The sequence below is a fragment of the Ictalurus punctatus genome, chromosome 6, assembly GCF_001660625.3.
Source record: "Ictalurus punctatus breed USDA103 chromosome 6, Coco_2.0, whole genome shotgun sequence".
Lineage (NCBI taxonomy): Eukaryota > Metazoa > Chordata > Actinopteri > Siluriformes > Ictaluridae > Ictalurus > Ictalurus punctatus.
In genome coordinates, this window is record NC_030421.2 from 19,034,264 (window position 1) to 19,056,386 (window position 22,123).

General features: G+C 37.2%; 1 protein-coding gene across 20 annotated transcripts in view; it reads left to right on the plus strand.

The window, feature by feature from the left end:
- Positions 1–128: 128 nt before the first annotated feature.
- tfcp2l1 (transcription factor CP2-like 1) overlaps positions 129–22,123 on the plus strand; it is a 23,600-nt gene continuing 1,605 nt past the window's right edge. Inside the window, exons 1-17 of one of the 20 annotated variants that reach the window (XM_047156111.2) lie at positions 132–405; positions 2,114–2,262; positions 4,764–4,837; positions 5,475–5,580; positions 5,863–5,969; positions 6,076–6,228; positions 6,377–6,487; positions 7,285–7,379; positions 7,891–7,951; positions 8,071–8,164; positions 8,258–8,348; positions 8,442–8,524; positions 8,649–8,870; positions 9,068–9,119; positions 9,323–9,399; positions 9,680–9,709; positions 10,911–11,493. In XM_047156111.2, coding sequence (XP_047012067.2) covers positions 371–405; positions 2,114–2,262; positions 4,764–4,837; positions 5,475–5,580; positions 5,863–5,969; positions 6,076–6,228; positions 6,377–6,487; positions 7,285–7,379; positions 7,891–7,951; positions 8,071–8,164; positions 8,258–8,348; positions 8,442–8,524; positions 8,649–8,851 — 1,362 coding nt within the window. In that variant the 5' untranslated portion in view covers positions 132–370 and the 3' untranslated portion in view covers positions 8,852–8,870; positions 9,068–9,119; positions 9,323–9,399; positions 9,680–9,709; positions 10,911–11,493. The other 19 variants (XM_017469974.3, XM_047156114.2, XM_053680963.1 and 16 more) reach the window with 19 other exon arrangements.

Here is a 22,123-nt window from a genome sequence, read left to right on the forward strand (position 1 = left end):
GCTTTCTGCAAACCTGTGTAGGATATGCGGTACAGAAAATGGATGGAGGAAGGTCCTCACAAGGATTGTCAGGGGTATGTATGTGTGTGTGTGTGTGTGTGTGTGTGTGTGTGTGAGAGAGAGAGAGAGAGAGAGAGAGAGAGAGAGGGGTGAACTGCCCAGTGCTGTGTTACTCTGCAGTATGGCAGTACGCGGTTGTGTCCTGTATGCTCCTCTCTGTGATTCTGCGCCTCTTTCAAAGGTCGCCTGTTGTGCTACGAGATGGACGTCACGAGCGTAAACTCGCTCGAGCAGCTTCGTGTACTGTAGTCTTTCAGATTTTCCCCCCTCTCTTCTTCTGAGAATATTTTTGTAGTACTCCCAGTCCGACATGTTCCACCACAAAGCGCAGTCTGGTTGTGTAAGGTAAGTGTCGGTCAGTGTCTGCACCTTTTACTTCAGACGAGCTTAAAGCTTTCTCAGATTTCCGCTTTAGCATTCATGAAAGCGCTGAATTCAGAATACTATATCAGGTAACGTCTTTAAGCTCGATTCGCCTGAGAAACGTGTATTTTATCTATGCTGAATAAATACAGATACGGGGGAGTCGTTTCACGGATCGAATCGTGTTTTTGGCTCGAGATGTTCTGGTCAAACAGCATGTGAAAGCACGATTATGTTCAGATAACTGCATTTATTTAAGTATAATTAAAATAAACAACTGAAGCAAAACGGACATTAGTTATGAATGAGATCTCTTGTGTTTGTGCTTTTGTTTTTTTTTAGAAACAGTACCAGTCAAAAGGTGGACCCACGTCACTTTTTTATTTTGATATAGAAGCTTATAAGACTTGCTAAGAATATATAGGTTACTACTGCTACTAAATAAAAGCGGGGAGAAAAGATTATATATATGCATATTAATAGTCATTAAGGGCGCAGTATAATGATACTATACTACAGATTCGTGAGAAACACCCTATGAAAAGAGAGTGCAGTATTAGTATAGTAACAGGTTTGTATAAAGGATGGTTCAGAACGTTGTCAGGATCACGTGTCACCTCAAAAGTTATATTTCCGTAAACTTCCCTGGAAAACCAAACGGGGAAAAAAACAAGAACGGTTCTCAGAACATTTCTGGAAATAGAGTCGCTTGAAGACAGAGTGAACTGAATGTATTGAATGTCTCATGGGCTCTGAGACATTTTCATTAAGGCATATGTCCATTAGTAAGATAATGTGTGTGTATATATATATACACACACAAATATACAAACATACATACATACATACATACATACATACACCATACACATTTTATATATATTTATATATATATATATATATATATATATATATATACACACACACACATATTAGATTATAAATATGATTAGAGCGAGAGAGATACACCCACATACGTTCTCACACTACAGACAATTTAGAGACGCCAATCAGCCTACAAGGCCTGTCTTTGGACTGGGGAAGGAAACTCCCGAAGCACAGGGAGAACATGCGAACTCTGCACACACAGGGCAGAGGCGGGAATCGAACCCCCAACCCTGGAGGTGCGAGACAAACGTACTAGCCCAAACTAAATGCAAACTAACTAAATGCCCCCCTGCACGTTCATGCAGTTATCTAATCAGCCAAACATGTGGCAGCAGCATAATGTAAACAAAAGTGGAAAGCCAGAAAAGTGGAGTCTGTTATAGCAGCAAAGAGGAGGACCTTATTTGAAATGGGATGTTCAACAAGCACATATGGGTGTGACTGGTCAGGTGTCCACATACATTTGTCAACATAGTGTTGCTCTTTCATAAGCTGCTGCAAGTTAAACCAGGTCCACACCAGGTCCATGTGGAAGTATCAGAATGTTGTATGTTATGCTTAATTATTTGTTGACTGTGTCTTCAATCATGTGAATCATGTGTCCTGCACGTGAGTAGCATATGGTGATACCACCATAAGTCATAAGTCTTTTTTTTTTTAATCTTCATTCTGATCTGCATAGTTTCTCACAAACTTCATGTAATGTCTACAGCTCAGCTCTTCTAAGAGTAATTAAATGTTTGTGCAGAAACACCCTCTGTACTGAAATGAATAAATGTATAAATTAAGAAATATCTCTTAGAGAAACAGTAGCTACACTGCTGAAGGCCAAGCAGGAGCGACACTCAGCCGGATCTGAGGCCAAACCACCCCCCTTTCAATATATCTTGTGTGCGGCCACTTCTCCAGCTGTCAAACTGCATGAAGAAACTCTCACCTACCTCAACCAGGGTAGGCACTTTTCCTCAGACACAGCTTTCAGATGAAAAAAAACAAACAAACCCTTTTGAATTGAATTAGTTCATTATGAGTATTAAAAGTGGACATGCTTACTTCACACTAATGCTGCATTTGAATAAATCCAACATATAAATATTTAGAGTAAGTGGGAAGAAGTTTTTACCTTTAATACTGCAGTGCTGTCGAATTCTCAATTCTGATTATCCAAAAGATGAATTTTCTATAAAGTAGTTCCAGCTGCGTTGCAAATGACAGGTTTATATTAGTGCACTAATTCTAATGGATTATGGTTTCTATAGTAACTGCTTATTCACAGACAAAAAAAAAATATTGATAATCATTGATTTGGTGAAGTTTTCTGTAAGGAGACATTTAATTAACATTCATGGAATGAGTCTCCGGTGTCCGTGCTTTGCAGTAGTATTAGTTTTCCATCATGGAAACTTACTTTCCATGTTGGACAGAGGACTTTCCAGTGTTTTCTAGTTTCTTGGTAACATGAGAATGATTTGAGATGTGTAGAAATGTGACTATATTTTCTATATTTAATCCGAATGTTAGTATTAGATCAAAAGTGTGACCATCATTATGAGTGGGTCCTATTATGTTCTGATTAACCCCTACTGAATCTAGAATGGACACAACCACTGTTCTCAGAGGGTCTTCTGGTTTATAAAAATGAATAGTAAAGTCTCCAACAATGAGTGCTTTGTCTAGAGAAACAACCAGGGTTGAGATCAAATCTGCAAATTCAGAAAGAAATTCAGAATATGGCCCTGGGGGTCTGTAAATAATAATTAGTGGAATCAACTGGGTAGACGTATTTTTTTGTGGCTACATATGTTATACTAGTATTAAGAACTTCAGACACACTGAATTTATGTGTAGGGTTTTTTTTTTGTGATTATCATTATCATATATTATAGATTATCATTATAAATAACTGTGCCACCTCATCCTCTGCCAGTTAGATGGGGCTGATGTATATAACTGGGAGGACTAGCTTCATTTAATGCTACATACTCATTTGGTTTAATCCATATTTCTGTTACATTACCATACAATAAACCATACATTAAACTCCTGATCATTAATGCTTTCATTAACAGTAAGTGATTTAGACGTAAGAGATCTAATATTTAACAGTCCTAGCTTCAGATCAAAGGTGCTGGTTGTGCATTCAGTATGAACTAATTTTATGTTAACTATGTTACTAAAACAATCTTTCTGAGTATTTCTATGTTTTTGTGTAGCTCAGGGAACAGATATAGTCTCAATATGGTGGAACCTGAGTGACCACTCAGTGCAGCTAGGATATGGTCGGTTTAGCCTGCTTGTCTGTGCTTTGGCCTTGGCTTTGGATTGTCACAGATTAACTATTCCTATTCTGAGACTTTGAGCTCTTCTGCAAGAAATGAGAACAGCACCCTGCCGAGTGGGATTGATACTGTCCCGTCCTAAAAGCCCAGCCTTGCTCTCAAAACTACTCCAATTATCTATAAAGCCCAGGTTTTTGAGCAGAACCTGGATATCCAGCAGATCAGCGATCACAACCTGCTGTAAGCTACATCGCCATGCTGCATTGGGATGGGGCCAGAGCACACTACTGCACCAGACATCATCATCTCTAATTTGCACACCTCTACAATGTAACTTTTAGCAACCTCTGACTGATGAAGGCTTATATCATTAGCTCCTATGTGAAAAACTCCTTTGAAAACCTATGCTTGCCTATGACCCCAAGATTACCAGCCTGTCTGGCACCCTGGCTCCCAGTATACAGCCAACTAGTGCTGCTGGTGCCCCTAAAGGCCTAGCTGATTTCACGTGCCATATGGTAGTCTTCTATAACCAGAGCTCTTTCAGGTTTCTCAGCGGGTCCCATGTCTCATATGGCAAGTTGATCTTTAATTAATTAAAACTGTAATCATTGGAAACTTGCTGTGGTATAAGAGGAATAAAACATTTGGGATGTGCTGTGTTGGAATAGATTGTCTAGATTGCCACATGCAGAGAAATAAGACAGTATTGATTAGTAGTTCTTAAGAATACTAATAGGGACGTGTATAACTGATAGGAACATAAGTCTGATATAACTATGCTAATGATATTTAGACAAAACTTAATTATTTAAACAGTTAAAATATTATGAAGACATACTGTACTAAGTAGTTTATAGTGTACTTACTTTAAATTTGACATTTACTTATATCCCTATAAATACATTGGGTGTATTGTGTGTATTGTCTAACTGGGCAGTCTGTAGATTATATTTCGTACAAACCATTTTGAATGCAACAAAGATTAAATACAGTGCAACTATTTAATAATGTTTTGCATAATGCAAAAAAAATAATTTAATCACTCAGTATGAGTGAAAATGTTTCAAAGGAAGTGGCGGTACATATGTCTGTTCAGATTATCTTGACCTATTTTGTGAATAATGTTTAGGTTCAGGGTTTAATGGTGAAATTGACTTTATTTTAATGTAGGTCAGTCCTATGAAATCCGTATGCTTAACCGAAAACTGTTGGAGTGTACACATGTAAGCAGCAAGTGGGTTAAGGTAAGTTAAAGGGAGCCCATTGTGTGTTTTTCACTTGTGCCCTGATGTGACCTGGTTTCTTTATCTGTTTGTATCTCCTGGTCAGGTGACTGCTCAACCTCCTTTGCAATTAGTGGGTTGAAGATCTTGCTTCGTCTGCTTTCAACTGCTTTCATCTAGAACCCAGTTCATGTTAAACATGCAATTACAATACTTACTACAAATTCTTTGCTACAGAAGATAATTTTTCAGACAGGCATTATATATATATATATATATATATATATATATATATATATATATATATATATATATATATAAAACCACACAGGTTAAATCTATTACTCTTCATACCTTTATGAATTGAGCCCCAGTGACAATCCCATTTTAGGCCTGGCTTTTTATCCATGTTTAGTTTGCCAGTTTACCAACACAGGAATTCAACAGGTTGCATTGTATAAAAGGAATAGTTGTTTGCCTCTTTCAAAGCTTTATACCAATCAAGCATGCATTCAAATGTAAATATTTTTACGGGTTATTAATTTAGTGATTTGTGTTTTTATCTAGACAATAACGTTTTCAGCAGTGATGTATTTGGAGAAATTTCTACAAGGTTTATGCCAAAACCTAACCTAAAGCTAGTTTTGCCTCTTTCCAGAGCACTGTCCGTGTGGTGTTTCATGATCGGCGCCTGCAATACAGCGAGTACCAGCAGCTGGAGGGATGGAGCTGGAACCGGCCAGGAGATAGAATTCTGGATCTTGGTAAGTCTCCTGTAGGCATCTGCTGCTTAAGAAACAATGTTTTCCCAGGCTGCACTACTGATAAAAACATTTAGAAAGTTGTAGAAGTGGGAACATTTTTCATTGGATAGTACAATAATAAATAGTTTTACATCTCAAGGACTAGGACTCTGAATGGCTGCTTTTGAAGCAGTAAATGAATATGATATCACAATCCTGTTCCCCTTTACTCGATTATAAAAATGCTCATGTCAGTCTAATGATGTGTGTTGTACAAAAAGCTGGTATGCTGCTTTTATTCAGATACTACCCTCTCTGTGGGGATAATAGAGCCTCAAGCTAATCCACTGCAGCTCAACACTTTTGAGTTCCTCTGGGATCCTATCAAAAATGCCTCAATATTTATTCAAGTAGGTTCCTTTAATAAAGACTTAAATCTGAAGGATATTTTACTTAAAATTTTTACCTCTGCCTTTAAGGCTGGATTCATTCATATTTTTCATATTTTGATTCTAGGTAAACTGTATTAGCACTGAGTTTACACCCAGGAAACATGGCGGAGAGAAGGGAGTTCCCTTCCGGATTCAGGTAGATACTTTCATACAGAATGAGCATGGAGAATACCTGGAGCAGGTGCACTCTTCCAGCTGCCAAATCAAAGTCTTTAAGGTAAAAAAAAAAAAAAAAAGCTGTTTGTGTTATGTTACATCAGCTTCATATTACTAAATGAACAGCTTTTCCTCAAATGTCTTAAGCAAAGTATGAAGACTTGTTCATTTTTTGCTGTTTTATTAACTCAACCCTCAATGTTGTCCAGCCAAAAGGAGCATATCGCAGGTTGAAGACGGACAGAGAGAAAATTGAGAAAAAGAGTCTTCAAGAAAGAGAAAAATATCAACCATCATTTGAAACTACTGTACTTACTGAGGTAAGATATATAGCTGGATTTTGACTTTGAAATTTTCAATGTATAGTGCCAATGTTTGATTGTAGGAATGGGACCAAAGATGCATGAATAACAATAGCAATAAGGACATCAGCACCATTGTGACAACTTCGCTTCTTACATTTACATTTACATTTATTCATTTAGCAGACGCTTTTATCCAAAGTGACTTATAAATGAGGAAATACAAACAAAGCATTACATCAAGTGGAGAATAATACAAGTAGTGCTACCATGCTAAATTTATAATTGAGTTCTAGAGGAGCAAAGTTCACAGAGTAGAGGTGTAAGAGTCAGAGTAAGTTTAATTATTATAATTTTTTAATAATGTGGGGGTTGGCAGTTTGGGGCTTAGTTAAGTGTTCACGGAATAGGTGGGTCTTTAGCTGTTTTTTGAAAAAAGTGACAGATTCTGCTGTCTGGATTGAGGTAGGAAGTTCACCACTGAGGGACAGATAGTGTTAAAGTTCTGGATAGAGACCTTGAGCCATGCTTTTTTCTTTTTTTGGACTACGCCTGAGACTAATAATACGACCATAATAATATATTATATCAATCATTATTTATGTCTTTAATAGGTTAACATGGCCAAAACAATGTGTCTGTCTGTCTGTCTGTCTGTCTCTCTCTCTCTCTCTCTCTCTCTCGCTCTCTCTCTCTCAGTTGTTCCAGTAAGAGTAACCAGAGTTATCTGTCACACAAGAGTAGATACATAGATATGTGAACAACAAATAGAATAGTGAAGGAGACAAGCAAACAAAATTCTTCCTCTTCTCCAGTGTTCTCCCTGGCCAGATGGAACATCCATCAATAGTGTGAGCAGCACTCTGTCTCCCATTTGCCACATCTCTACTTCTCACAATTTCACAGATGGGTAAGTCTTCCCCACCATTAGCCAGTGTCTTATGGAAAATGAAAGAAAGCATCACCGATTCCTTACTTCTGCCAGGCTTTTAAAGTTTGTTTACATTTAAACATTTAAACTCTGTTGGTTTGTATTTGGGAATTATGGGGAATTTAAAGTAGCACTTACACAGTTTATAAAGCTACAGCCAGGGGTGTGGCAGCTCCTGCAAGGTGTTTTTTTCTCACAAGCTGAGGAAAATTGTCTTGCAAGAAAATTGATTGCACCTAATCGTCATCATCATCAACTGATTACTTAAGAAATTATGATAACCTCTAATACTTAAGCTCTGTCTGGGGTAATATATGGATTGAGGGGAAAAAACCTAAATAACATAAATTTGATAAATAAATTAGCTTTAGCAGTGGATTTACAATATGCAAGTTAGGCTTTGTGATTGAAAATCTGTTCACTTACTGTATACTGACTTTTTCAACTGGATTCTTATAAGCAACTAAGCTAAGCCCTTTCACATTGATAGAGATGATAGAGACTGCTCTCTGAACCAGCAGAGGGAGCTACTCCTGCCCAGCTGCTCTGCTGTAAGTATGATAAACTGGTCATAATGTTAATGTACTGCTGTTTTATCTTTTTAGGCATGTGTTTGGAGACAGTGGGTGCTACCCTAATTACTGGGACTCTTCTTCTTTTTGCAATGTAGCAGCTTGTGCCATCACTCTCCCATCAGGAAGCACAGGAGTGGCTCTGCCAGAACAGGTTCTCATCTTTCTGTAGGCTTTTCTCCAAATTCTCAGGTAGGATTCGGTAGTCTTTTCAGTTGTATGTGCCATCGGAGTTTCAAAGACCCATATGGAGAACATATATTTTACACTGTATGTCTATTGTAGGTGCTGATTTGTTTAAGATGAGCAGAAATTACTTTGTTCAGATCTGCGGTCCTGCTGACGGGATCCGCCTGTTTAATGCCATTAAAGGGAGGTGAGTCTGTTAAAGGGCAAGTTCCGTATAATAAATTATGTCCAAACATGCGTTTGACTAAGCCTGTAACATTACTACTTTAATATGCTGCAGGTGTATTCAGCCATGCCTCACAGTGTATGTTTCCCTACAGAAGAACAAAAATCAGCCAAACAGCAAGCCATGCAGTGATGATGGTAAAAAAAAAAAAATAGAATCATTAAATATAACAAGTGTTAAAAATGGACTGGACTGCATTAGCTTCAAAATCTTATATGATTTCTCTTTGCTATATTCTATACTGTTCTTATTTTTCCAAAGTGTACCATGCCTTGTCCTTGGAGCACTTAACTCTTTTTGAGCTCACAGAGAAGATAGCGGGTCTATACAGTGTTCCAGTACAGAAAATCTGCCATGTTTACAGACAAGGGCCAATGGGGATATACGTCCTGGTTTCAGATGAGGTGAGGTGGCAAAGAGTTCATGTCCCAATGGACTATACCAGTCAGGACATTCCACCTTAAGCTGATAACCAGGACTAAAGTAAGGAATAAAACACAACAGGGCAAAAAACAATGTAAGGAATAACACACGGGAGATGTGACTTGAGGGTTTTACACCAGGTTTACTAGTTAGCAGTAATCACTAGATCATATACCTGAAATGAATTGGGGCCTCTTAAATTTACCATGTTTTGTTCTTATCCTGTCATAGGATTTACTTGTATTCCTCTTTTTCAGATGGTGAAGAATTTCACAGAGGAAACAAGATTCATAATAAGTGCTCTAAAAGGTCTTAATTCAGCCTTTTTGACATATAAATCACCACACATAACTTCTACAGTAATTCAACAGTGAAGTTAGAGTTTCAATACAAGTACATGTTAAACAATACCTGATAGAAATACAGTTCTAGGTATGATTAACATGATAAATAAATAGAATTGACTATTGTCTCCTGGTTGGTGGTTAATGATGACTGTATCTGTTTGTCAGTGATGATGGATGAAAGTAATGAGGGGTACCATGTTGTACTGAAGTGACCCAAGATCACAGCTACAGGAGCATTTCAGGTTTAAACCCCCCCCCCCCCCCCCAAAAACACTCAGATAGTTGAGAAGTTTGAAAAGTAAATTTTACCCAATGTGGAACTCAAGTTTAATTATTTATTTATTTATTTTACATATAATTGTGGATAACCAAATAGAGGAACATGTCCAATTTTGAAACTGAATCTTTTAAATACCATATGAGATGTAACCCTCAGAAATTTGGCCTAATTGCACTCTTTACCATGTTTGTAACTCATGAATACTGATGTGCCATAATGTGTTTGCATTTTTTTTTTGTCAGGAATGACCAGTGAAGAACAGATATTTAAAGGTGAAGAAGTCAAAGTTTATTTATAGAGCACTTTTAAAAACAAGAAGTGTTCACTAGAGTGCTGTACAAACATAATCAGAATAAAACAGTAAACACATACAACAAAACATAAAACAAGAACAAAATCATAAAAAGAGCTCTCATACTGTGGCTCATAAGGCCAAGGAGTAAAAATGAGTTTTAAGACTAGATTTAAAAGCAGAAAGTGTCTGGGCCTGCCTAACATCTAAAGGCAAATTATTCCAAAGTTTTGGGGCTGCAACTGCAAAAGCACGGTCACCCCTGCTCTTCAGCCTTGCTCGAGGGATGACCAAAAATAACTGCTCAGAGGACCTAAGTGCTCTAGATGGAGCAATTGGTTGTATTAAATCAGACAGACATCTTAGTGTGAATCCATTTAACGATTTAAGTGCTAAAACGAAAATCTTAAAATAAATTCTAAAATGAACAGGAAGCCAGTGAAGGGAGGCCAATACTGGTGTAATATGTTCTCGCTTGTGGGTTCCTGTTAACAGACAAACATCAGCATTCTGTACCATGTTAGGGAGGCTTGGGTACAACCTACATAAAGCCCATTGCAGTAGACAAGGCGAGTCGTAATAAAAACAACATGTATAACCCTTTCAAAATTGTTCAAAGACAGAAAAGGCTTGACCTTGGATAATTGCCTCAACTGAATAAACCTAGATTCAATTACTGAATTAATCTGCTTATCCATTTTAAAGTCAATGTCCATAACAACACCCCGTTTTTTGTTTTTTTACTGGGGGCTTCACATATGGTTTTATGACACCCAAATCCAGATAAGGGACACCCCCGGGTCCAAATATCACGACTTCTATTTTCTCTTCATTAAACTTTAAAAAAAAAAAAAAAAAAAGGCTATCCAGGCTTTAATATCCTCAAGACAGTCTAACATTGGTGTTATGGAGTTAGCATTTTTCCTTTTCAAAGGCAGACAGAGTTGTATATCATCTGTAAAACAATGAAACAAGATGCCATATTTCCTGAAAATTGACCCTAAGGGAAGCATGTATAAGGTGAACATGATATGCCCAAGAATGGAGCCCTGTGGGACTCCACACGAAGAGATTTTATATATAACAATTTTGAAATGATCTCAGTAGTACTGCAGAAAATTTGTAACATTAAAAGGAAATTATTGACATTTGTCTTAATTGTCTTAATCTTTGTCTTCCAGGACTGGTGTGCTGAAAAATTACGCATTAAACGATGCCCCATGTGCAGCCCACATAATTCACTGTTCAAAGCTGAGAAATGCTTTGTTTACAGAGCTCAGGTCAACTGTGCAGTTTGTTTTTATTGTCTTCTGAAAGGTTACATATGTGACCTGAGGAGGAGTACTGTTACATATGGCTGATTTTTACTTTTTGATTTGTTTGTGTTTTGTTTTCCTCTGTTCCATTCTGTTACAGTTGTCATTGTGGCCTGTGAGGAAAATCTTTAAAAGAAACAACTCTGTAGCTTTTTTTTTTTCTTTTTTCTTTTTTAAACTTACTGTAGTTATTAGTGTTAGTAATTGCATTCTAAATCAAACTAACAATATATCATTTGTGTGCTAGGAGTGTGTATTTTTTATTAAGATTATATTTTTAAGGTCATCAACACACTTGTTTATAAAACAGTTCTGAGATCAGTCGTTACTGTTTAAAGACTTAGGTCACATTGTAGCTTGCAGATTTACATTATGCTTTTTGATCCTGCTGTTTGCTATCTTCACCACTGTAACTTTACTGATTTAAAATAAACCATTTTGCTCTGTATATTTGGTTTAGAAATGATAATTATGCATGTTATGACACCAAAGTATTTTATGATTGGCCTAAAGTTGACGTTTTACTTAATTTAGGACATGAGCGATATAGAGTTATACACTCTTAATCGTCTTAACCCTCCTATTATGTTATGGGTCAATTTGACGCATTTCCACATTTGAGATGTCTGAAATACTTTTTAATCTTTCTTTTTCTCTTTTAAATTTTTTGACTTTCCTCATTTAGGGTCATGAACTTACATGCAAATATTTATTATTATGACTTGTCTCAGACAGGCCATAATAAACGTTTACTGTTTTAAGCTCTTCCTTGCTGTTCTTGTGGAAGTCATTTTGACCCATAACATAATGGATATAACTTTTTTCCTCAACATAATAGGAGGGCTAAGCATGCACAATGATGTCTTCTTTTTGGATCTAGAAGAGCCACAACATTGTTTGACAACTAATCGTTGCCATAGTTCTAATTCATATTCACATTATAGCACATTATAGTCCAGCTTGTATTCATTATGAAACAAGTAGATACAGTATATCACATAAAAAAAAAACCCGCTAAATGTGCCAATATCGCTCATTGTATTGTTGCCATCCATCTTTAGAAGCTGGGTTTGCATGCTGGTCAGTGACATCTCTGAATCCAGAGGTGGTTTATGCCAAGTTACATGGATATGTATGCTCCAGTGCTGTTGTCAGGATGTAACTCTGCCTGTGTGAGTCCAATCCATGCATATTTTCTTTTAGTTCCTCTGTAGCAATGAGGTTAATGTATCAAACAATATCACCTACCAATTATTTACATAATCATTAAAGTATTATTTGAATGGCATTTTACTTTTTTTTTAAGCAAATACAGTGGTGCTTTAGAATATTGTATATTCTGTATATTTCTTTACACATATGACCTAAAACAACATAACCCTAAGTCCTAAAAGTAGATAAAGAGAACCCTATTAAACAAGTAAGAAAAATATTATTTTTGGTTATTTTTTTTTACTGAGGAAAATGATCCAATATTACATATCTGTGAGTGTCAAAAGTATGTGAACTTTGTACTATCAGTATCTGGTGTGACTCCTTATGCAGTAATAACTGCAACTAAACATTTGTAGTAACTGTTGATCAGTCCTGCACATCGGCTTGGAGGAATTTTAGCCAATTCCTCAGTACAGAACAGCTTCAACTCTGGGATGTTGGTGGGTTTCCTCACATGCACTGCTTGATTCAGGTTCTTCCACAGAATAACTTGTTTGTTTAGGGTTGTTGTCTTGCTGCATGACCCACTTTGTCTTGAGATTCAGTTCATGTTTCACAGATGGGATAAGGTTCTTATGCTGGAATGCAGTGTTTACCTTTCTCCAAACATAACGCTTTTTTTTAAACCAAAAATTATATTTTGGTCTCATCCATCCCCAAAACATTTTCCAGTACACTTCTGGCTTGTCCACATGATCTTTAGCAAACTGCAGACAGGCAACATTGTTTTTTTGGAGAACAGTAGCTTTCTCCTTGCAGCCCTGCCATGCACACCATTGTTGTTCAGTGGACTCATGAACAACATTAGCCAATGTGAGAGAGGCATTTAGTTGCTTAGAAGTTACCCTGGGTTCCTTTGTGACCTTTTGGACTATTACACGTCTTGCTCTTAGAGTGATATTTGTTGGTCGACCACTCCTGGGAAGGGTAAAAATGGTCAGGAATTTCCTCAATTTGTACACAATCTGTCCGACTATGGAGTCCAAACTCTTTAGAGATGGTTTTGTAATGTTTTTGTAATGTTTTTCATCCTGATGTTCTTTAACAAATCTTTTTCTGAGGTCCTCAGAAATCTCCTTTGTTTGTGTCATGATGCACTTCCACAAACATTTTGTGAAAATCAGACTTTGATAGATTCCTGTTCTTTAAATAAAAAAAGGTGCTCACTCACACCCGATTGTCATCTCATTGATTTGAAAACACCTGACTCTAATTTCACCTTCTAGTTAAGTGATAATTGTAGAGGTTCGCATACTTTTGCCACTCACAGATGTGTAATATTGGATCATTTTTCTCAATAAATAAATGACCAAGTATAATATTTTTTGTCTAATTTGTTTAATTGGGTTCTAGCAGTCTACTTTTAGTATTTGTGTGAAATATCTGATGATATTTTAGGTCATATTTATGCAGAGATAAAGGGTTCAGAAACTTTCAAGCATCACTGTAACATAGAACATAGAAAACATAGCAAATGTTTAATCTGAGGAAATGTACCATTTTAAGAAACAAACAAGGTAATTTTGAATTTGATGGTCACAACAAGTCTCAAAAAATTTGGGATGGGGCAACAAAAAGCAATGTATAGAGTTGTTATCTTTGCAAAAGGAGGTAGCACAAAGTATTGACTAAAAGTGTGCCAATAATTGTTGCACACCTATATTTAACGAAGTTATTTTTTTATATAAACCTGTGTTGTGTTCGTGATTGTTTGATATCCATGAGAGCAGAGTATTTTTGTGAATTTTTTGAACAAAAGACAATTTTTTAAACATTTTATATATATATATATATATATATATATATATATATATATATATATATATATATATAATATGCTGAACACTGTAATGGGGAACTGAAATGCTTAATTTATTCATCATCATCAGCGACAAATGTGTCCAGGTCAGAGGGACTTGTCCTCCAAATCAGACCATTAGAGGTGGGAAAAAATGGAGAACCTTTAGGAAAACCACCCACACAGGCCAAGGAGGAACAGTGAAACTCTATAAAAGTAACCAAAGCTGAGAACTGAACCAGCAACCCTTGGAAATTCAGGCAATAACACTACACACTATACCAGCTCATCACTGCAGCTAAACGTAGCTCAAGTTAACTAACTTATCCAATGGATTAATTAACTAGCAATGTTGACCTGATCTACTAACACAGTGGTTCTCAACCCAGGGGGTGCAGAGAGATCAGCAAGGAGGTGCAAATTGTTTTCAAGAAAAAAAACAACACACAGACAGGGCATCATTTGGGTACTCTGTGTATTTTATTGCTTTTCAAATAGAATGTGCATAAATGAAAAACCCCGCGTTCCCTCTCCCCCTGTATTTTCTTTTTGCTGGGGAGAGGCGGAGCTTAGCCTGCCTTTTATCTAGACCAGTGTTGCCAACTTAGTGACTTTTCAGACCCCTTTAGTGATGTTTTTGCCATAAAAAAAAGTGCCTAATGACAAATCTAGTGACTTTTTAGCAAAAGCAAAACCTTAGCAACTTTCCAAATGTCGCCAGTACTATCTTGCAAGCGCAAGGTCTTGCTTACCCGTTGCACTCTCACCTCTCTCTGCGTCTGCTCTGTTCAGTGAGAGGCTGAGAGCCGGAGATTTAACAATGTCATGGATAACGAGACACGCCCTTCGTCCTAATTTACATAATTCGTAATTAGAATACAAGATGAATGTTTTACATGTAAAACAGTACACGTTATTACAGCCTAGTTCTCTTGTTCAAAGTAGTTATAGTGTTCAGAATAATTTTTTTCCATACCTGTCCGTTATATAGTTTTATAAATCTATCTATCAAAACAGATTATGGATTAGGTTATATATAGATAGATTTTATATAGAATAGATCATCATTATACCTGGTCTCTTCCAATATGGGGGTGACACATTATACAGGAGGCTTGGGGGGGCTTTAGTTACAAGAGGTTGAGAAGCTCTGTACTAACACAGAAGTATTTAAGCATAGAAACATGAACGTAAAGTACAGTAACTCATAGAAACATTTACAGCTGTCAGGATGCATTATCCTGCTGTGATGGACAAATTTGCTATGATGGAGGTGGTGTGCAAATCACACAATTGCATTTCTAAAAAAAATAATAATAACAAAATTAAAAAAGTATTGTGCCTCATGAGAACGGTCGCATATTTAGCCTGGAAAATCACAGTTATGTGACTGAACACACATCTCTTCCAGAAGTCTACAATATTCGAAATGAAAACTCTCACAAATTTAAAATTATTAATGAAATAAATAACAGTAGGTGTTTGTGTTAATAAAGACTTGCTCCCGACCAACACATTACTAATAACCCGGTGTTTTCGTCATGTCTCGGTCCTCACATCAGTTTCAACTTTCGTTTTTTTCATTCTCTTAACTATTCTTTAGAAATCGAAACTTAATTCACTGCTTCCTGCACAAACACGTCATAAATTGTCTCTACGCAGGAACTGCCACAGCTCCAGCTAAATACCTTAACCATATCAGCAATGCTTTTAGTCCGCTTCAGCTGCCTCCGCGTTACCTTTAGCAGAGAAAGAAGTGCTGATTTTTAATATAGAGGAGTTTTTTTGTGTTTTTTTTGTGTGTTTTTTTTTTTTAAATCGGGCTCTTCACATCAGTAAGTGTAAAGAATGTTCTCCCCCTACTACTCTCTCTGAAATGCTTCATTTGCTATTATAAGTCTGACAATGAAACTAAAAGAATAGTTATACCTTTTGTTCCAACCCAAACTAGACATCAAAATGCTTGAAAGATATGCTTTAATATCGTTGTTCTGCTTGTTTATCGTTGTTTATTTCGGGGGTTTTTTCTGTTCCTCAACAGAATGTGGACTACAAAAAATATCAAATGCTAAAGGGATACACTAAATTCTCTGAATTCTCTTGTTCTTGCTGTTGTATTTTTGTTCCTGCCCTTAGTAAATATGAGGAAACTGTATATATGGAAACAAGATCATGATGAGGACAATTAGATCTTTCTCTTAAAGGGGTAAGTAGATCTCAACTTCTCTTCTTGTATCATATTAAACAGTATGCGATAATATTATATAGTAATTATATGCTTGGTTTCACTTCTGCTTAGTTTTCAGGAAGTTCACTACACTTCCGGGATGGCTGAAACGAGGGCTGTGGAAGAGGTACATGTAAATCTCAGAAGCCATTTTCAAGTCAGTATACTGCCAGTAAGAGAACACTGTTTCTTTGGCATAGTATTGAGTCAGGAAAACAAAGACACTGCAAATAAGGAATTGAATAATCATGAATCATTGACAGCCAAAATGAGTGGTTAACCATGGCTGAGCAGAGATTCAGTTTGGAGATCCCTGGAAATAAACCAGTATAACCCTGTGGGAGTGTCCTGTACAATGCAAATACATGACACTCCCACCCCCTTATGTGACCATATAAAAATCTGGGCAGGTATCTCCAAAGACATTAAAGCATGCTTCAGTATGGAAGTTGCATAAAGTCTACTAGTATCATGCAGGTGATGGACAACTTTGAATATTCTTAAAGTTTCACAAAGCTGATGATGTTACTGGTCAAATGAACCAGGGTCTCTCAGCATATAAACAATTACTATATAAAAAACAAACAAACAAACAAAAAAAACAGTTATATGGCAGTGGTTTAAAACCACTGCAAGTGCAGGCACATTGATAATATCTGCTCAAAAGATTAGAATCCTTGAAAGATGGGAAACCCTGAGGGTTACTAGGACCTATAACCACACTCACATCAATCACTCGCATTCTATTTCACTCGTCTTAACAGCTAGATATCTCCTTGCCACAAGATATCACCAAGTCACCAGCAAAATAACCTATGGCCATCTGGCAAGGTGTTTAGAAATGATTGCCACACTCACACAGGTGTGTGTGTGGGGGGGTGGGCGGATGGAATGGCACCATAGTGCACCAAAGTTTCAGCAAGGCGAGAGTGGAAGGAGGAAAACATGCATTCCAGCTCTGTGAGTGCTGACAGCACTGTGGTGCCATTTGCTCTGGCATGTTACTGGGGCTACATGCTTGCTCTGAGATAGAAGGATTCAAATATACACAGGCCAACAAGCTGTTTTGTGTGGCTTCAGCTCCAAAATCAATGATTTTAATGACTTCCATGTCTGAAGTCAGTCTCTTCCCCAGCTCTGAGAGAGTTTCATGATGTTTATTAGACTAACTGGTCAACTGAAATGAAAGCAGTGCATCTAAAACTTGTGAACTAATATAATTAGTTAACAATTTTAACAAAACCAGGAATTCATATTGATATGAAACACTGTAAAAATACACTGCCAAAAGTACATCTGGATGTGTGGAAAGATCTTGGCAATATATATTTGCCTGATTGTTCACAAATTAAATCTGTGCTGTGATTATAAGGGAGTCCTTGGAAATTCTTTTAATTTAGAAGGGGTTCCTGAATACCCCCAGTATAAGGGAGGCTTGAAAACCCCTTGTATAAGGGAGGATACCAACAGCCTCTCTATCTTGGACACCATGGAGTGTAAGCTAGGATAGCAATTAGCAGTTCTAGATGACAGCCAACACTGTGAGAATGGAAAGCATATACTCACTGCGTTAACAAAAGAAAACAGAAGAAAAAAACTGTTTGTATTTCTGCACAGGATAATTCAGAGTCTGCAGTCTGGCATGTACCAAGGCAAGTAGTGAAAAATAGAAGAAGTAACTTGGTGCAAAGTATTTATTGCAAATACTATGTCACTGTCACTTATTGACTTTGTGGTAAGGTCTCTGCATGGTGCATGTGTGCATTAGAGTGTATCTAGGTGTTAAACACCACCGCTGATGTTGAGGGTGAAATGGAACTATACATTTATAATGCCTGATAATCTCGCACTAGTGCCTACTAGATGAATGTTTGTGTCTGATAGACAAGCATAAAGATGCATTTTCGAGTGTGGGAATGAAATAAGCCCAGTATCCATTACAAGTAAAAGTTATAGTTCATCACTTGTGGCAAGAGCCAACCCACAGTTCAATTATAAAATGCACTAGTACCTAAACATTACTTTTATTTAAAATCAGAAATGATAAGAATAAAAGACAATGCAGTTCAAGATCATGTTTTTGCTACATTCTTCATGAAATCTGTGCAGTTGCTCTTATAAGCAAGATAACGGTTTATAATATTTTTTTTTTTACTGCTGTGAATGTGTGTGATGAAAAACAATTTTTGCTTTCTGTCTTTTAGAATAATAGACGAGAAATATCACATTCAACTGAACTTCCTGCGGAAATTAAGGATTGGGATAAAGAACACGTGAGAGACTGGATTCTCACATTAACGGATGTGGATAATGAAAATGCAAAGATTCTGTATGAGCAGGACATTAATGGACCAAGTCTTCTATTACTGGAGACATCTGACATAAAGGATATAGGCATTAAGCTGGGACCAGCAAAACTGATTATTCACCATAGAGATGAACTGAAGGCTCACCAGTTGAAGAACTCAGGAAGGTTGCCTTGTACTTCATGTAAGCCCTATCCGTTTAATCGATTCCATGCTGCCTACAGATACAAGGAAAACAGTATACTTGATGTAATAGAAACAGGTGCTCTAAATTTAATAGAACCATGTCACGAGTACAAAGCATTTATTAATTTCCAAAATGTGACAACAGAGGAAAAGCTCAAAAAGTTCACAGATGAAGTCATTAGATTTGCTTGTGCTTGCATGAACAGTCGTACTAACGGTACAATTCATTTTGGAGTTGGTGATTTACAAAAGTTCAGTCATGGACAAATTTTAGGTGCTAGTGTCGAAGACAAAGAAGCATTTGCTAAGAAACTAGCAGAAGTGATTAAGGTGCGGTTTGAACATAAGCACACTGATGTGGCAAAAAAATGTATTAAACCACCAAGGTTTGTTGAGGTTCTTAAAGCAGATATGACATTCTCAGGAAAATATGTCATAGAAGTAGATGTTGAACCATCCTACTTGGTTTGTAAAGACAGCTTCTTTCACATCTACAATTTAGACTCAAGAAAAGCAAAAAGATCTAAAATCACAACTGATGAGAAGGATAGTGGTAAAGTGTTTTACATTCGAGACAACAGCAGTAGCAGAAATCTTCTTTCCCAAACTTCCTCCCTGAAGTCCTTAGAAGAGTACAACAAGCATGTTGAAAGTATGGCACATCTGTCCATGGTGAGGTTGGAGGCTGAGGAAAAGCATCTCACTGTTGTTAAAAGTAGTGTGCAGGGTTCTAAGCTCTGTGAGATGCTAACAGGAGGCTCACAATCTTTGGACAAATCTCACTTTGAGCAATATGTATTAGTCATTAACAAATCGCATCCAGTGCAAAGAGAATCTCTAGCATTTCTTCTGGACATGAACCTAACAGCTGTTTTGGACTTTGATCCAGAATCTTCTGAGACTGGCTTGAATAAGCTATTTGATGAGAGAAACATAAATGTTCATTTGCCTATGCAGTATAAAATCACGGAGCCAGTTGAGGACATAGTAAATAAGCTGAAGCTGACCAGAGCCACAAGCTGGGTTTTCTGTAATGGAAGCGTAAACGGTGAACCATCCTCTGATGTGGATAACTGGTTAACAGAGAAAGGTTCCTCCATTCACGATGTTGTGTCATTCCTCTGCCGAAAGGATGTGCTGCCTCACAAAAGATTTCTTATTATATTCATTCTGTTGAGTGATGTTACTGACAAGCATGATCCTCTACTTGAGACCTTCAGTATGTTTTTGCAGGAGCTGCGAGGTATAGATCAAATCTTATGCATATGTGAACATGAAAGAGCATTTAATTACTGGAAAGATCTCACTGAAGCACGATATAGCATAAACATACACAGAAGATGCATTTATGAGCCCAGTTTTGCAGAGATTAATGGTACTGTCCTCAGTCTCTGGTCAGAAAATCGCAAATCAAGCAGATTTTTGCCTGGTGCTGGTGGTAAGGTTTTGTTAACAAAGAAAATAGAGGGCAGCTGGGATACACTGAATGTTCTATGTGTAAACCAATGTGAGGGAGGCAATGAGGACAAACTGCAACTGGAGGAAACTTTTTACAAGGGAGGAAAGGTGTCCTGGTGGAACTTTTACTTTTCAGAGCAGGCAGGATCAACGTCATTTATCAAACGAGACAAGTTTAAATACATCACTGATACTATTATTCCAGGTATGTGCTCCCTCAAGCAAGCTTGTGTTCGCTTAAACATATTCCATATTCCTGGTTGTGGAGGAACTACTCTGGCCATGCATGTTTTGTGGACATTAAAAGAGAAATTCCGCTGTGCAATACTGAAAAACAAAGATGTTGATTATGAAGATGTAGCAAAACAGGTAGTTAACTTGTTGACCTATGAAACAATGGAGCAGCAAAGCCGACTTTCAGTGCTGCTCCTGATAGATGACTTTGAAGACTCTGATGCTGTAAGTAATCTCCAGCAGCACATTGAAAAGGAATGTCAGAAAAAAAATGTATCTGCCACGTCTCCCCAGGTCATTCTTCTGAACTGTATGAGGGATGACTCATGGGAGCAGACTGAAGCAACTGATGACACAGTTTTCATCGGTAACAAGCTATCTGAGACGGAGAAAATATTGTTTGAGAAAAAGCTAGAAGAAATTGAAAAGATTTACCAAAAAAATGCTGAAACATTCTATGGTTTCATGATCCTGAAGAAAGATTTTTCTCCAGAGTACATACAGGGTGTTGTGAAAAATACACTGAAAGGCTTCAACTTTAAAAATAAGAATGCTCAACTAATTGCAGTTCTAGTACTCTTGAATTGCTATTGCAAGAGTGCAAAGATGTCAGTCTCTATATGTGAAGAATTTCTTGGTCTGCCAACAAGGCCAGACGCGACTTCGTGCAAGGTTGAAGATGGATTCGGGAAGTTTTCCACACTTGTGACACGATGCACAGCAGAGTCTAGTGTGGAGTTTCAGGCTATGAGAGTGATCCACTCAAGTATGGCAGAACACTGTTTAAAAGAACTTACAACTACTTTTAATGTATCCCAAGCACAGATCACTGACTTCCTATTGTCAACAGATGTGTTTTATAGTTGCATTCAGGGAAAGGAAAAACTCATGCAGGACATTCGCACTATGTTGGTGAGAAGACATTACTCAGCTGAGTGTGTTGCAGCAGATGTTCAATTTTCACCACTTATCCAAGCCATTGCGAAGGAGACTGTAGGGTGTGAGGAGAATGTTTTGCTTAATGCTGCCAAACGCTTTAAAAAAGATGCGGTAATATCCCAGCTCCTTTCCAGGTACCACTATCTGAAGAAAAAAGACTTTAGAGAGGCAAGAGTTTGGGCAAAGAAGGCAAAAGATCTACAGGGGAATAACTCCTACATTTGTGATACCTCTGCACAAGTAATTAAGCATGAGCTCCAAGATGCCTTAAGCAATGACAAAAATGATGAAATAAAACCTGACAAATTGAAAGAATATCTCCAAATGGCTGAGTCCGCAACAGAGGCTTTCAGAGAAACACAAGAAATTGCTAGAAAGGAAGTTTTAAGTCGATCTCAAACAAAAAAAGACTTTAGCCCCTATAACACTGCTGGTCACCTTGGTGAGCTTCAAGTTGCCGTTATGGTGATAAAGATACTGGAAAAAATCCCAGTGTTTTCTTTAGACAAGCTTCGTCATGACATTCTGAGTCAGGTTCTCTCAGGTAAAATAAAATTACAAGACGTGGAGGAAAAAGACCCATTAAGGCAAAAGAATGCATCCTATTACCATTTTCTGAAGGAATTTCCAGACCTTCTGTATAACCTCAAAGACAACATGAAGAAGCACTTTGATTTTCTTGACAAATATTTTGTCAACTTGAGCTTATTTTACT